At 34.8% G+C, this 17,972-nt stretch overlaps 1 protein-coding gene across 5 annotated transcripts in view; it reads right to left on the bottom strand.

Moving 5' to 3' along the window:
* The window catches only part of PTPN12 (protein tyrosine phosphatase non-receptor type 12), a 95,764-nt gene that overhangs the window by 38,499 nt on the left and 39,293 nt on the right, over window positions 1-17,972 (bottom strand). For 4 of the 5 annotated variants that reach the window (XM_043967044.1, XM_043967046.1, XM_043967045.1 and 1 more), the window contains exons 2-4: window positions 16,042-16,150; window positions 2,088-2,164; window positions 754-849 (exon numbers count right to left, since the gene is read on the bottom strand). In XM_043967044.1, coding sequence (XP_043822979.1) covers window positions 754-849; window positions 2,088-2,164; window positions 16,042-16,150 — 282 coding nt within the window. The remainder of the gene's footprint in view (window positions 1-753; window positions 850-2,087; window positions 2,165-16,041; window positions 16,151-17,972) is intronic. The other variant, XM_043967048.1, reaches the window with a different exon arrangement.

Raw genomic sequence — 17,972 nt, 5'->3', positions numbered from 1 at the left:
ACACACTACAAAATGTTGATGTTAACTTTTACAAGTAAAGAAAACTATCAAAATCATACCTTGGTAACAATTCCATTTCTTTGAATAATTCTGAACAAATTAAAATACTGTAAATAGCCCTTCCAATTATTAGCACTTATTGAAAGAAAAAACTAATTTTTTCCTAACATAACTATGAAAATAAGTCTTATACTGCTAACTGTAATCTAAAAACATAACTAGAAACAAATGCACAAACAAATGTGTGAGGAATATAGTAAATTTAGCTAAAGATCAAAAAAGCAATAATAAACTTCATAGTTTTGTCTAATTTTCATATGATTTTTAAAATATTTCTGATTTTTTACACTATACTAAAATGTATGCTTTTATATTAGATAGAATTAACCAAAGAGCAGCAACAGTAAACATTTAAAATAACTTCCACAGGATTTTCTAAAATTAGGGAGTATTACATTAAATTGTTTCCTATGAAAAACATGAAACAATAAACAGTAATGACTGGAAATATCTCAAATGTCAGCAGGCATTAGGAAAATAACTGAAGCTTGAAATGTCTTAATAAACCTGTTATTTAAAGTCAAATTTTGATATAGTATAGCAAAAGTCCACTGGAATAAGAAAAAAAATCCAAAACAAGTATAATTTGGAAAAACATGATAATCACAAAAAAGGTTTTTCTAAAGTAATCTTAGTTTCACATTAATATTACTACTAATTCTTATAAAACAGATTTGGAAACAAATTACTTACTACAACATTGTATTCCCATATCATCCTCCAAAAATCTATAACTGTATTTGCTAATGGTCCTTGGGTTGCAACATATGCTTTGGGCCCATAGACTCCCTAAAAACAAGTGAAAAGCAAAATTCACATGCAAAGAAATATTAATATCTTCATTTCTAGGTGTCTCAAAGTAAATTCCTACTTCTTTGGTAATATATTCCCAAAATGTTTTCTCATGCTGACAGCATGTCAACCTTCTAAAACACATATTAAACACTCATGTGTGTAACACAAATAACCAAACCTCAAAGTTTCTGTAGATATCACCCTCATTTTATGAGTGACCTGAGGCTTGGAGTAGTAAAGCAACTTGTATAATACGGAGGGAATGGTTCACTAGATGGCCTCTTAGATCTCCTCCAAGTCTACATAAAATTCTTACTTATTTTAGCCCTTGTATCAGACTAGAGGAATCAAGAAAGATGATGATAATGGTGGAACAACTGACAAACAGTATGTTTATGTTCAACCTTGAATGGACTATTTTTTTAACATGCTAGAAGTGATTTAGATAATAATGCTGGTTACAAGAACATGTATGGAAAAGAAAGCTTCTAAATCAAAACAGAATCCAACCATTAATTAAAATTTTTAAAAATTATTTGTAATTTAAAATGACATTTTCTAGGTTAATCTTTAAAAAATTCATCTTAAAAGAATTCCATCAAAAATAAAATGTTACTTTAAGTAGCTTATATATTGGTTTAAATAATACCAAAATAATTCAAAATAGCAGGCTATAGCAAAATTAATGAAACAAAATTAGGTCCTTTAAGTTAAGAAATAGAAATTCCATTTATAGATGACATAAAAGACAAAATAAGGGGATCTTAATTTAAAAATAACTATTTTGACCAAATGAAGTTTTTGCCCAGACCTGATGAAGAAACTGCTTTTATCAATGTATACCAGCAACTACTTACTGATGTAATCTCCTTCAGAGGTTAAGGAATTTGGTCCTGGGTCACATGGACTATATGTGTCAGAAGTGAGTCAAACACCTTTGGAGTCCGACTCCAAGCCTGGCTCTTTTATCTACTATGTAACACCTCTTCTTCAAAAAAGAGTCAAGATAATTTTTCTTTATGCCTACAGTTCAGATTGCTACCATAAACCAAAACAGATTTTCAAGCAGGCATATCGGATTCTACTAAGCAAAGTTAGTAATTCAAAGAAGCTCTAATTGGTTCTGTTATCTACCTCACAGGGTTAAGAAGATCAAACAAAAACATACATAAAAGTGCTTTGCAAACCTTTAAGTGCAACGTAAATGCTAGATATTATGTGTTAAAATATACCTTAATAAAATTCGCATTGATGTAGTCTGAATCTTGGGAAGGAGTCTTTAGAGTCAGTTTAACTCGGCTGTGATCAACTATAAGAGAAAAGATTCCAGTAAATTACTTCCTGTCTTATGTGGCAGTATTTTTACAATCACAATTTGACCAAAATAAATGAAACAATTACATTAAAAAATACCATATTTGCAAAATGCCTATTGGTATGAAAAAACAAATAATTTAACAATCTAAATGATCCTGGTTGTTTTTTTTTAACGTGCCACTTAAGTTTTTCTTTTTTTCCTATTTTAATCAATGGGACCAAAAATCCAATAAATTTCAGAAATGACAGCAATGTCAAATAAACTAGAAGGAAGCTTAGGTGGCCATAAAGCTGTAAAATGAACTGGAGAGGGGGCAGCTAGGTGGTGCATTGGATAAAGCACTGGCCCTGGATTCAGGACAACCTGAGTTCAATCCGACCTCAGACACTTGATACTTACTAGCTGTGTGACCCTGGGCAAGTCACTTAACTCCCCCGCCCCAGCAAAAAAAAAAAAAAAAAAAGAAGAAGAAGAAGAAAAGAAAAGAAAAGAAAAAAAGAACTGGAGAAGGAAATGGCAAACCACTCCAGTATGCTTGCCAAGAAAACCCCACATGGGGTCACAAAGAGTCAAACATGATTGAAATGACAAAAAATAGTAGATAAACCACACTTTGGGTAGAAACTCCACTACTATTATGGAAACTAAATTTGACTGTCAGGATATGCTTTATTTCAGCTTTGCCTAATTAGCTAATAACCAACTCTAAGCATAAAAGGTGGTGAGTACGATATGGTAAAAAGATAAAAAAGATGGCTCTCCTCAGCTATACAAAGTGCACTCTACAATGGTAACAATAATCTAGTTAGAGGCTAGCCATTAATACATCATCACAAAAATTCACTTTAAGGCAAATTATTAATTCATCCACCACCATAAATTCTTATCATTCTTACACAGTGGCAGTAAGACACAAGAGGGATAGAAAAATGTTAGGGACAGAAAGCTTGCATATTGTTAATGAGTTCTTTAGTAATTAATACAATGCAAAAACTTTTTTCTGTGACCTAAACCTAGAATTAAGAAACTATAATTTCACTGGGAAAAATTCACTAAAATTCTTATCTGGTGATTTATAGAGAACAAAAATGCAAAATACATGAAAGGTATGCTGACAAACAAAATGAGAATATTTGAAAAGGGATATAATCATTAATCTCTTCTATTGTTCTCAGGAAGGTGACATTCCAGGAAGATCAATCTTTAGATATTTCTCCATTAATTTCTTTGTTCATCAACTTCCTATCCTGTCTTGACATTTTTATTTAAATGACTTTATCAAATGAATATTTCAACATCTATAACCATACTTAATCTGTTTTAGTATGGAGACTGACAAAAAAGTTGTGAATTTAGCAATGAAATTATTCAGTTACTTCAGAGTTTATCCTCTTACACCCTTCCATGTGCCTGCTCCAATTAGTCCTTTTCTTCATTATATGCCACATTAGATCTACAGTTAAATCAAGAGCATGGCACAGGTGGAGTTTTAAAAGCTATTTATATAATATCCTTCAGCCCTTGCACAGTGTGCATTATATGACAAAGGGACAGGGAGAAAAACGGCTGGTTTCAGTCTTCCTGGTTCCCTCCATATTATTCCCCATATTTTTGCATTCCCTCCCCTAAGGGGTCCTTTGAATTCCACTCTTCTGCATTTTCAGATTATTTGGATGAACAGACAAAAAGTGAGAGTACAGAATAAGAAGGGTTTTGCTTTTGAGCACTCAAAGATGTTTTTATCAACAGCATAGATAGAAAATTATCAGATTTTCAAGGGACACAATCTATGCACAGAATCAAAATAAAGATTTTAGGCTCTCTGACCCCATTTTCCTCATCTGTGAAATGAGGATAAAATTTGGAGACCATATCTCATAATGTTGTGAGAATATTATTTTATAAACTATAAAAGCATAGCTATGTAAAAATATCAGGACAAGCTTGATTTGAATCTGTCATTTCATTAATTTATAAGAAAGCTGCCTGGTCACTAAGAGATTAATTGGCTTTTATGAAGATTACATACACAACACACAACTAATATGTATCATAAGTAGAACTTAAAACTCAGGGTCTTCTTGGCTATGAAGCAGATTATTCAAGGCCATGATGCCTCAAGATGAAAAATATAATTCTCTGAATAAGGCTTAAAAATAAACTATATAAATACATCATAACAGGAGATATGACTTAAGTTCATGTGAAAATCATTTGGCTAACCACAAGATTCATGAGTCAATAGAGAATGATGTATCTTTTTAAAAAAGTATTAATGCCAAGTATAATCAGAATGTTAGAACCATAAAACTAGGCATATCATATCCTGGATTACATAAATGAAGGTTGTTAGTTTTAACATGAGCAGTGACAGCCAGCATGGTGTTCAGTGGAGTGATAAGGATAGCAAATAAAGTCTGGAACCAATATCCTACAATTCAAAGAACTATTTAGCCAAAAGAAAAGATGACTTAGGGGGCACAGTACTAGAAGTAGCTTTAAACAAGTGTTCTGTCAAACAAGTCATTTAATGTAGCTCAGAAGACACAGAGAGAGAGAGAGAGAGAGAAGAGGGAGGGAGACAAGGAGAGTGGGAGAGAGTGAGAGAGGGAGAAAAGGAGAGAGGGAGAGATCGATTTGTTATCTATCTATATAAAATCAGAGACATTGTAGGAGGGAACTCCCATTTTCAGTGTGAGACTTAACTACATAAATAAGTTTATATTCCTTCAACGGAAACCATATACACATAAGAACAAAATGTATACAAATTAAATTAAAGGGAGGAGGGGAATAGCAGAGGATCAGGCCAGGGAAAGTATCATTTGTAAAGATCAGGAAGGTTCTCATGTAGGAGGGTGGTAGGCAACCCAAGTTTCAAAGAATCTAGGAAAACAAAAAAACAAAAAACAAACAAATATTAGGGAGCAGCTAGGTGGCACAGTGGATAGAGCACTGGCCCTGGATTCAGAAGGACCTGACTTCAAATCTGGCCTCACATAGTTGACACTTACTGTGTGACCCTGGGTAAGTCACTTAAACCTCATTGCCCTGCAAAAACAAACAAAACAAAACAAAACAAAAGAATCTAGGGATTCTATGATGTATGTAGGGAATACAGCTAGTCATGCAGGACAGGATACTGTTGGAGGAGTGAGCAATCATTGAAGTTAATATGGTTGTACCACAGACTGCATTAAGGAAAGCAATTACTAATGAAACTAAGTTGAAGTCAGATTGCAAAGGGCTTCAAATGCTAAAAAGAGCAGTTTGTATTTGTTGTTAGAGGTAATGTGAAGCCAATAAAGATTCTAGAAGAAGAGAGAGACAAGGTCATAATTGTGAAAATACCACTTCAGCAACTGTGTGGGAAATGAATTAAAGAGAATAGTGACTGAAGGCCAGGAAACCTTAGAAGGCTACTGAAATATCACTATACTTGGTCATGGTATATTTCAGTCCTCCTGATGAGTACTTACAAAACTCCACCAGGATGCTGTAAATGCTTTAAATATGCCTATATCATTTTTAAAAGGAAAGAAGAGAAATTTTATGAATGCAATAAAACCCTCCAAACTAAATCAACACATACTTTATATGAAGTGACCTCAAAAGTGAAGATAGAGAGGAAGGTAAAGAAAGATGTTGGAAACATCAGGATTAAAGAATCAGAGTCAAAAGACTACACAGTAACTTGATGCCTATATATGAGTATTTTATCTAATAAGAATAGAGAAACTAATCAATCCCATAAAAAAAGGGCACAAAATTCTAGATGCGTTCCAACCAAAGCAGGCCACATATGAAGGGAACACCATGCTAGCTCCACTTAAGACACAAAGAAGGACCTTAGACTGCAGAATGTCGATCAGGCTATAGAAAACTGGAAACTACTAAAGTTTTTTTTAATACTGAAATGACATGATCACTCCTTGTAAAAATAATTTTGTCAGCTCTTAGGAAAATGTATTAGAAACCGAAGAGTCTCTATAAAGAGAACAATTATAAGGCTAATATAATCCATGCTGGAGATGATGGTGACCGGAACTAGGGAAATGGTGGTATGAAGATGTTGTAGAAGTAGAATTGACAAAATTTGTTGACTGGACATGGAAGTAAGGGAGAAGGTGAAAGATGATCCCAGAGTTAGGCAACTAGGTGACTGGGAGGATGGTAGAACCCATAAAAAATGAGATATGGAGGTTCTGATTTCAGTTTTTAGTTTTCATTTTGTGATATCTTCACTGTTTTTTGTTTTTATTTATTTTTATTGCGTCAAACCAATTCTAGTTTTGTTTCTGTTGCTACTGTTGGGAGTTTCACAAGACATTTTTATCTGGCTTCCACAGTGTTTTCATTGTAGGAATGATTTACTTCCAATGATTATTTCTTTGGTTTATTTTATTTTTTTCCTTTTAAAGATTTCTAATACATCATCCTTCCTGGCATTTCTATTGTTTTTTTGAAGGAGATATTGAAGCTATTGGCTCCCTTGGAACCCCTCAAAGACCATCTGTCCTTTCCCACACCTACCACCATAATTTAGGCCTTCATTATTCTTCAGTTCAGTCAGATGTTGGTCAAGCATGGCCCAGTGATTTTTTGTAGCTATGAATGGTTTTTACATTTTTAAATACATTAAAATTTTACTTAAGAATATAAAAACTTTTCTTAGCCCCTGGGTCATATGGTAACACCCTCCCAATCCCAGCCACCCCCAATCCCCAGTTTGCCAACCCCAAGATAAATTAATGCAACAGCCTCCAAATTGGTCTCCCTGCACCAAGTCTCTCACTATTTTGGCCCATCCTCCATATAGATGCCCAAACAATTGTCCATAAGTGTCTTATTATGTCAGTTCCCTCTCCAAACTCCTGTGGTTCCCTATTGCTTTTATGATAAAATAAAGAAATGCCTCAGTTTGGTTTTTAAAGTGCTCTACCTTTCCAACCTCATGATATATCACTCCCCTCTCCACCCTTTACAATCCAAACTTTCTTTGTTCTCTCTTTCTTGATTCTCTCTCTTCCTCATACACAGCCATTCACCTGCCTCCTCTGGCCCTTTGACCTGGCCCTTTCCTGGAACTAAAACACACTCCCTTTTCACCTCAAGTTAAAAGGTTCCTCGATTTTTCAAAGATTCAGGTTAAACAATACCTTCTATGTGTGTTCCCATTTCCAAGTCCTAGTGCCCTCCCACCTTGACTACATTGTATTTATCCATCTTGTATTTAATCTGGGTTTGTATATGTGTACGTGTACACACACACACACACACACACACACACACACACACACACACACACACACACAGAGTATCGCCAGTACCTAACAGCAACCTGCACAGAATAAGCACTGTAAGAATGTTTGATTCAGGGGCAGTTAGGTGGTGCAGTGGATAGAGCACCGGCCCTGGATTCAGGAGGACCTGAGTTCAAATCCGGCCATAGACACTTAACAATTACTAGCTGTGTGACCCTGGGCAAGTCACTTAACCCCAACTGTCTCACAAAAAAAAAAAAAAAAAAAAGTTTGATTCAGAGAAGGTAAGGTCTTCACACCTACTACAATAAATTAATTGAAACACTAATGAGGGTGGAAAATATGGAAATAAAAATTAAAAATGAACAAAAATAAAGGTTTTTTTTAAAAAACCACTATGGGGCAACTGAAATAGCTTAAGAATCAGCAGATGGGAAAAACAAAACAAAACAAAAATAAAAAACCCAAGATAACCTGAGATATCTCCAAATAATATACTTGCAGAAATGTAGAATAAAAGCTCCTTGAGGGCAGGACCATCTAATTTCTGTACAGTGCCTACCACAGTTCATGGCACAGAGAAACCTTATAGCCCAGCGCACTTAATAAATATTTGTTGATTAACTTATTTGATAATTAATACTTGCAAGAAAAATATAAATCAAAAGAATTTGTGGGGGGAAAAATCTTTAATCATGAAGTCAAGCAAGAGTTAAGTGACAAAAATCAGAAGAAAACAATAAAAAAATGAACAATATGGAGTATATTCTGGAAGTCAAACAATAGACTTATGGAAGCAGGAAAAAAAACTGAAGTTTTTCTCATCTGTAAAATGAGCTGGAGAAGGAAAGGGCAAACCATTCCAGTATCTTTGCCTATCAAATCCCAAACAGAGTCAAGAAGACTCCTACACAATGGAAAAATGACTGAATGTTATATATGATGAGTAATCATCTTTCTTGTCTTCTCAATGAGAAGGGAAAGAGAGAATTTAGAATTGAAAATTATTTTTTAAAATAACAAAAGAAATCTCCCTACCAAATAACATACATATGACATTTCTGAAATTACATATTACTAGTGATTTTGGAAGACAGTTCATAACATCAGATTGGATCTCAGAAGAAACAAGGCATATCCACAGCAATGTATTTCTATAAACTACATAAGGATAAAGGACAATTGTGGAAAAGCCATTGTTGCTGTTTGGTCATTTCAGTCATGTTGAATCTCCATGACCCCATATGGGGTTTTCTTAGCAAAGATACTAGAGTGGTTTGCTTTTCCTTACTAGCTCATTTTACAGATGAGGAAAAAACGGGATTTCTGAGGCCAGATTTGCATTCACGAAGATGAGTGTTTCTTGACTCCAGGCTTAGCACTCTATCCATCGCACCACCTAGTTGCACAAATGGAAATGGAAAAACCATTTCTTCTCAAATACCATTTTTTAAAAGTTCAAAATTTTACAACCTGCCATAATTACTTTCACCACTAGATGGCAATAATTTGTTGTTCATAAGGCAAAAGGCTAATTTTCTTTATTATTTTCTGGAACCTGTTGGAAAATGCCAAATGCTCTAAACCAAATATACAGGTTTTTATCAGATAACCTTGATCACTATCAGGAAAATGAGTGGTAAACAAAATAGAAACCGACTATACACCTTTACTTCCACTAGCTGACTGTTAAAATAAGCAAACTGATGAGGGCATAAGAGCGGCAGCTTTAAGGAGTATGGCCTCTTAGAAAGTACCCTTTGAATTTGGTAGTAGCCACTTCCTGGGAGAACCAACCTACAAATAAGAGTGTGAGTTGGGAGACTGGAGGGGGGGGGGCCGTCGGGAGGTAAAGGGGAGAAGAGTTCAGCTTAATATAAATATTGTAGATTCACTATCTTTTTATCTTTTCTAAAATCTGAGGCATCTATTAAGCTGCCTGGAGAGGTATTTGCTATTAAATGTTTTAAATAATATGGGGAGAAGAGATTTATGATTTCTTCTTTACACATTAACCTTTATGGACCTAAATATGAACCAATATAATGTAGACTGTGTTTGATACTGCAGGTATTTAGATTAAAAGTGACCTTCTAATGGTTTTCACCCCACCTCCCAAAATACTGCAGCAGCCCACAAAAATATTCTCCTATTCACAGGATATGTAAATCTAAATTATTTCCTCTCGAATTTCCAGTTGTTAAAGAAAAAAGGGAACCAGTCTGAACAAAGGGCTGCATCCTATCTAAGGAAAAGGAAGTCCTGATAGGGTGGGATCACTAACATCCAGAATATTATGAGATGAAGTATTGACATTCCCAAATTTAGCAATTGAGGAATGATGGACACTAAATGAGGCTTTGTATGTGTTATCTCTGCAGGGAAGGAAGTTTGAGGCTGTAGGTATGTAAGCTAGATTCAAAGGGCTTTGGCTTATGAGTCATATATTGTCACAGGAATCAACTGATGTGTGTTTTATAAAGCAATACAATATACTTTGTCTCCACAAATACAGAGTTCTACTCGGATCGCCAGAAAGGTACAGATTATAATGCCTAATAACATCATTAAACCATGAAAAGCAACACTATCAACAACTCACTATCTGTCAAACAGAAAACCCTAACCAAAAAATGTCTGTCTGTCTGTCTCTCTCTCTCACACACACACACACACACACACACACACCCCAAGGTATCACAACCCTCTATTTTAGATCCTATTTTTTTTTATTCTGGACAGAAGAATAAATGTTTACTTGCATGGTTGTGTTAAATGTCATATGGAAGATATAATGAATGAACTGAGGCTGATACAGCAAAAAGGACAAAGCACTGAAATTGTAATCAAGATGATGTAGGTTGAAATTACAGCACTCATTTACTGATGCTTAGCACAGCATATAGTAGGCACTTAATAAATGTTTACTGATTACTAACTGTATAGCTATAGTTAGATCACTTAATGTTTACTTCACAGGTTTACTGTGAGACTCAAATAATATATGTAAATCACTTTTCAAACTTTAAACCACTGTCAGTTATGCCAAACAAGAAATTTGTTTCCAAATGTATTGTACTTGAATTCATCATAAGAAAACAGACGTTACCAAAAATAGAATTTATGCCACCAAACAGAGAATTTGCTTTCCATAATAAACTCCAAGGTTCTCTTCAATTTAAGCAATCTAGTCATATAAGTTAAAAAGGATCATTTCCAAATATTGGTTGTGTGATGCATTGAAGAAGTTAAATGTAATCTGATATACACTTACTTTTTGTGGTATTTTTTGTTTCTGGTGAGGCAATTGGGGTTAAGTGACTTGCTCAAGGTCACACAGCCAGTAATGTTAATTTTCTGAGCCTCCTTTGAACTCAGGTCCTCCTGAATCCAGGGCCAGTCAGTGCTCTATCCACTGCGCCACCTAGCTGCCCCTGACATACTCTTATTAAACACCCATTATTTAAGAATATTGAGGCAGCATGATAAAGTGGAGAAAGAAGTGGCTTTTGAGTCAAGGTCTTGACTCAAGTCTTGATGTTGACATATACTGGTTGTGTGATCCTGGGCAAATTTGTCCAGGAAACACTCTAAGATGATAAAATAGAGAGTAATTGCTGATTTGCATTAGTAGAGGAAATGTCCTTATTACTAGTACCTTACACCAATGAAATCATTAGTATGGCCCACACTGCTAAGTCGATATATCCCAAAGGCATCCCCCCCCCCCCAAAAAAAAAGAAAAAAAGGAGAAGGACCTATTTGTACAACGATATTTATAGCAGCTCTTTTTGTGGTGGCTAAGAACTGGAAATCCAAGGGATGCCCATTAGTTGGAGAATGGCTAAACAAGCGTGGTATATGACTGTAATGGACTATTACTGCGCAATAATAAATGACAAGCAGGATGATTTCAGAAAAGCCTGGAAAGATTTACATGAATTGATGCATAGTGAACTGAACAGAACCTAGAGAACATCATACACAGTAATAACAATATTGTTCAACAAAGAACTGTGAATGACTTAGCTTTTCTCAGCAATACAATTATCCAAGACAATCACAAAGGACTAATGATGAAGCATGCTATCTGCCTCCAAAGAAAGAACTGATATTGACTGAATACAGGCTGAAGCATGCCATTTTTCACTTTTTTTTCCCTTTATTCAAGTCTTCTTATACAAAATGACTAATATGGAAATATTCTATATAACTGCATATGTACAACCTATATCTGACAGTTTACTGTCTCAGGGGGTAAGGGGGGCAGTGAGTGGGTAGGGAAGGCAGGATAAACTTTGGAACTTAAAACTTTCAAAATGAGAACAACATTAAGTACCCTTCGTGAACATCTATTTCTCATTTGTATGGCTTGTTTCATTCACAATAATCTAAGAGTTAAACAAAGTTCTCTCTATTGTTAAATTTTTCAAGGAACCTTGTATAATTTTGATACATGCACAGGAGGCATCTATTTAAAAAGGTCAATCCTTAAGCATTATGTTCTTCCAAATCAAAAGCTTTTTTTAAAAACATCAAACTTGAAGTACAGTGAATTAGAGGCAGAAGTGGAGGATTCCTCATAAATGAAGAGGGCCTCTAATTCATAAAAATATAGATTAGAGCTGAATTTAGAATAAAATCTTGAGGTTGTCCAATCCAACCCAGCAATTACTTAGTTGAGCAAAATGATGCTCAGAATTATGGCCAAGTCCCTTTGCCTCAGTTCCTTCAGATGTAAAGTGAAAAGACTTTAAGGTCATTTACAGCTAGCTCATTGAGTCCAATCCTCTCATTTTAAAGCTACAGACAGAGGGGAAGGGACTTGGCCAAGATGTCATAGGCAGCACTACATTTTATAGTTTTAGCTTAAGACAGAAATGCTAGTCCTGTGTAGAGCTTCCCATTAAACGAAAACCTGTGTCTGCCATTAGTAAGTTTTAAAAATCAATTTAGGGGCAGCTAGGTAGCACAGTAGATAGAGCACTGGCCCTGGATTCAGGAGGACCTGGGTTCAAATCTGACCTCAGACACTTGACACTTGCTGGCTGTGTGACCCTGGGCAAGTCAATTTAGTAATCTCATGTTTTTCTGTATGGATACTAAAATTTTTTATTCTTATAGTCTGTATATTGACCAGAAAACAGCCTCAGTGTTTCTAAAAGTTGTACAGTAAGAAAATAATTCACTACACAGCAGATTGCTATGTGTCATTAGATGCTTAATAAACAGTACTTTAATAATGAAAAAAATTAAATAGAGGGCAGTGGAACTTCCTCTGCCACTTATAAATTGTATGACCATGGGCAAATCATTTAAACTCTAAGGCTCAGTTACCTCTTCAGTAAAATAATTAATACTTATATGACTTACCATTTGGGGTTGTTTTGAGAAAGACACTTTGTAAATCAAAAAAAAATGTCATATGAATGGGGGGAGAGGGGAAATGATGCCCAGAGATGAAAGAGACTTGTCCAGATTTATATAAGTGGCAAATGGAATTTGAACCAAGATCCCCAACTGCAATTGCAGTCTCTTTCCAACTACACCATAATGATATGCTACTTTTTGCTAACTGCATCAAGCCCTATGGCAAAGGTTCCTAAAGGTTCCCATGAAGATGAAGAATATTTCTTGTCCAAATTGACATAAAGGTCTAAGGACAGCTCACAGCACTTAAATCTGATGATGAACTGGGCCCAGAATCAATCAAATAATTTTGTTCAAATACAGTGGACTTTACTGCCTTTGGAAAATTAAGTAATATCATGACTCCAGGCTTCCTTCTGTAAAAAGCTGCTTCTTAAAAAATCCATCTTTTTGATGATTTTGTATGGCTAGTGTAGCCTCTGAAAAATTCAAGTTGAGGGTCACCCAACACAAAGGCATATGGTGTGTAGGAACAGTTTGTGTGCTGCAGCATTATTCTCTTAGTGTCAAGGGATCTAGAGGCAGATGCCCAGCACAAGAGACAAACCCTCCATGGAGGTTTTAGAGGCCATGAACAAGAGTGCAATAAGATTAAAAGGTGTGGATGAGGCTTCCATTCTCATTATTAGAGCAAGTACCCACACTGATGATATCAAATCAATATTACATGAAATATTAAGTATGTACAAAGTGAATGCTAGGTTCTAAAGAGATACAGATAAGACAGTTCCTGCCCTAAAGGAACTTATAACTCCACACCAGAGATGAAAATAGAAAATAACCATGAATATAAAAGAAACAAAATAAACATGAGAATGATACCAATGATACAATGAGACTTTTAAGGAAAGATCAGTTCTGACTGAACAGTACATAGGACAATTAATTATAATATTAATGATGGCTAAAATTTATATAGTACTTTACAAATATTACCTCATTTGATCCTAAAATCCTGAAAGTAGGCACTATTACTATTCCCATTTTCAGATGCAGAAAATGAGGTTAAGAGGTTAAACGACTGGCCAAGGATATAAGAACCAGCCAGCAATTGAGACAGGATTAAAATTTGAGTCTTTCAACTCCCACGGTCAGCATTTTATCTACTATGCCATAATTTCCTAAGGATTTCAACTGTGGTGATGAATAAGGGCATTTCTTGAATTAGGTTTGATATGAACAAATGGACAGAGGCAAGAACTGTGGATATAGATTAGAGAAACTCAGTATTTGTTTGTCTAAAGTTAACACTTTATTAAGAAGAGTAATGAGAAGCAAAAGATCTAAAAGTAGATTGGCACCAGATTTTGGAAAGCCTTGAGTTCCAGGAAAAGGAATTTGGATTTCATTAGGCAAGAAGAAACCAATAAAAGGTTTTGATTGATAGATTAATCTTGCTTATCCATATAGATGTCCTCTTAAAAGTGAATTGGATTGGAAGTATGAACTGAAAGGGGAAAAACAAAGTGATGAGAATGAGCTATGAAGCAGTTACTACAAATAATACAATCAAGGCCTAAGGATCTAGAATGGGAAAGCAATGGAGAAGGAAACAGAATATCAAGGTTTGCACCACAGGTAAATGGGAGAATGGTGGCGCCATTAATAGAACAACTACAGGAGCAGCAGTTCTTAATGTGTCAGATGTAGAGCTTGATATCAGTTTCCTAGCTGAGAGGTCAACCCTCTATTCTCCATGCCATATAGTACTTTCACTAAGTTGTTTCCTAATTCTGAGGTATTCTTCTAGTGGTAAAATCAATGAGTAAGAGTTTACTATAGTACTTCACTAAGAAGCTTAAATCAAGAACTGAAATGCCATGCAGATTATAACAAATTATGAACATACTACATAGCTTGCTCTCCATTATTCAAGCCTACATAGAGAAAATAGAAAACAAAGTGAAAATCTTTTCTATTTGGTTTTGGAGAATAGGTTCAAAGACCAACTATGAAATATATTCAGAAATGTTTCTACTTTCAACCTCTTACTACTCCAACCTAACAATGAGAACTAAGATAGAGTTGGTAATGTAAAGCAGTCTTTATGTCTTGGAGACACCATGAACAAGAAAAGAAATAAGCCAATAATATGCCAAAGACTACACGACAAAATAAAGAGAAAAACCTATTCTCTACATATCCTAAGTTTACTTTTGAAAAATATAGGGGCAGCTAGGTGGCGCAGTGGATAAAGCACCGGCCCTGGAGTCAGGAGTACCTGAGTTCAAATCCGGCCTCTGACACTTAACACTTACTAGCTGTGTGACCCTGGGCAAGTCACTTAACCCCAATTGCCTCAATAAAAAAAAAAAAAGAAAAGAAAAGAAAAATATATAGTTTGCTTCTCTAACTGAAGGGCCTCTAAAGAGTTTCAAAAAAGGATTTTCCTACTAGGATTTTTTTTAAAATTTAGTATGGGGCCAAAGAAAAGGGAAAAGGACCTATATGTACAAAATATTCATAGCAGGGTTTTTTGTAGTGCCAAAAAATAAGAAATTGAGGAGATGCCCATCAACTTGGAAATGGCTCATCATGTTATGGTATGTAACTGATAGAATAAAAAATACTACTGTGCTGTGAGACATAATGAGGATGGTTTCAGAAAAACCTGGAAGACTTATACTTACTATTACAGAGTAAAGTGAGCAGAACTATGATGATGATTAACTGTGAAAGCCTTAGCCACTCTGATCAAGACAATGATCCAATGATTCCAAAGGACCCATGATGAATTTTTTCCCCCACTTTCTTGATGTTTCTTTATTTTTTATTTTTGCACCACAGCTAACATGGAAAAATGGTTTGCATTATCTAACATATATAATTAATATATTTCTTGCCTTCTCAATGGGGGCAGGAGGTAGAGGGAAGAAGAGAATTTAGAAATCAAAATTAAGAAATTAATGTTAAAAATCATAAACCTTAAAGAAATTTAGCAAAAGGCAAAAATAATTTTATAAACAAAAGATTAAGGAATAAATTTTAAAACCATATTTACATATTTAAGCAACATTTCAATTTGGATCTAACTGTCCCAACAGTGTACTTTTAAAAAAAAAAGCTTGAATATTATCTAATCTAGTCATCTAAAACAATAGAAAAGGAAACTGGTATGGACACAAAAATAATTAGCACTTCTCTTTGTTTTGGCAAAAGATAATTCAAACTTACATGGTAATATGTCTTTGTATCTGTTCTTTTTAACATTTTCTTCTTTTTCTCCAGTAGCTGTTGGATAAATTTTTTCTGTTCTGTATTTGGTAGATAATCGTCTTAGTCGCTAGAGAGAGAAAAAAAACACACAACATTTATTCAAATATCTTCACATTTAAAATGTTTAATGCATTTAGAAAGTTACTTAAGTTCTATAGAGTTGCTGTAGAGCTGGGTGTTAACAAAAATCTATCTACAACATTTTCCCAATGCTTCTAGATTCCAGGTATTCTTTTCACCATTTTCTACCCTCAAGTAGTTGACAGTTCTCAAAGCAAATCTTATTTTATAATAAATCAAGGGATTAAGATATTTCACTACAAAACTCTAAATGAGGTAAGACATTTAAAAATAATGATCAAATTTGAGTTCTCCCTATGCAAGATATAAAGATACAAAACATACAAAGAGCTTCCAGAATGTATGACCTGAAAAGGAGATTGGCTGGTTGTATAATTAGAGTGAAGGATTACAGCTTAACTTTGAGGGGCATGTTGATACTCAAAGAAATGGGAAGAGTATCCCTTTACGTTTCCATTCTGCTTTACCCTACATTTATTTGCCATAAGTCTTGCTGATACTTTCACAACATCTCTTTTGAACCTGTCCCCTTCTCTCATCATCTATTGACTCATCTATTTTAACAGACTAACTGGGTCTCCCTGTTTCTTGTCTCCCATTTTTTTAAATTTAATTTTTTTTAAATTTTCCAGTTACATGTAGAGATAGTTTTCAGCATTTGTTTATATAAGATTTCCAATTTCAAGTTTTTCTCCCTCCCTGCTCCCCTCCCCTAGACAGCAGGCAATCTGATATTTGTCTCCCATTTTTAATTACAACTACCAAGCTGACATTCCTTAAACAAGAATTTGACTGTCACTACCCTTTCAAAAAAAATTTTTCCCCAATGGCTCCTATTTACTACCTCTTCAATCTAGCATTTCAAGTCTTCCATGATTCATCTCCCATGTTATTTTGTATTATTTGCCTTCACATACACAGTCAATATTTGTCAAAGTAGAATACCAGCTACTGCTCATCAAAAGTATCACATTTTGTACTTCCATGCTTTTTGTCCCATATCTGGAATGCACTACATCTCACCTTTACCTCTTAGAATCCTAGCTTCATTTAAAGGACAGCTTCATTATTTCCTATACAATGCCTTTCCCTTTAAGTTGGAAGTAATCTCTCCTCTACCCTTGAAATTACTTTCTGTTTCCTTGTCTATGAACAGGTTACAGTAATAAGTCCCAGGAAAGCAGGAAGTATTGCCATTTTTGTCTCTGTACCTTGATTCTGTACCCAGTGCCTAACACAAGGTTCTTCACATCAAGGAGCTTATAAATGAATTGAGGCCTCTTATGCATTGGAATCTATGAAAGATACTTGAGAAAGCATAATGTACCACTGGAAAATAATTCTCCCATTCATGAGATTATAGATCCAAAGTAACACAAGTATCTCCTATACCACCTAGTAGACTACACTGCACACACTTAAGAAATAAATCCTGAATGACTTATGATTCCCTTTTTCCAGTGTATGACAGTGTATAGGAAGTTGGGGGGTGGGGATGCAAATGGAATAAACTTTTTTTTTCATAATCTACAAGAGCTGGAATCAGAGCACTTTTCAAACTCAGTAGTACAGGTTTACAATGTATTTTTCACACAACAATTTTGTAAGGCTGCTGTGCAAATATTACCTTCATTTTCTTATATGTTGACAATGAAACTCCCTGACTTCTTAGCAGAGCTCAAAATTGTAACTAAAACCTACATCTTCTGTATCCAGTCCAATATTCTATTTTCAACACTAAACTGAAAACCCTAGGTGCAAATTACTGAATCATCATGAGCAGCTATTTGTTTTAAATACCCCGAAAA

The sequence above is a fragment of the Dromiciops gliroides genome, chromosome 5, assembly GCF_019393635.1.
Source record: "Dromiciops gliroides isolate mDroGli1 chromosome 5, mDroGli1.pri, whole genome shotgun sequence".
NCBI lineage: Eukaryota > Metazoa > Chordata > Mammalia > Microbiotheria > Microbiotheriidae > Dromiciops > Dromiciops gliroides.
The sequence above is the reverse complement of the archived record's forward strand: the minus strand, read 5'-3'. Positions and strand labels throughout refer to the sequence as shown.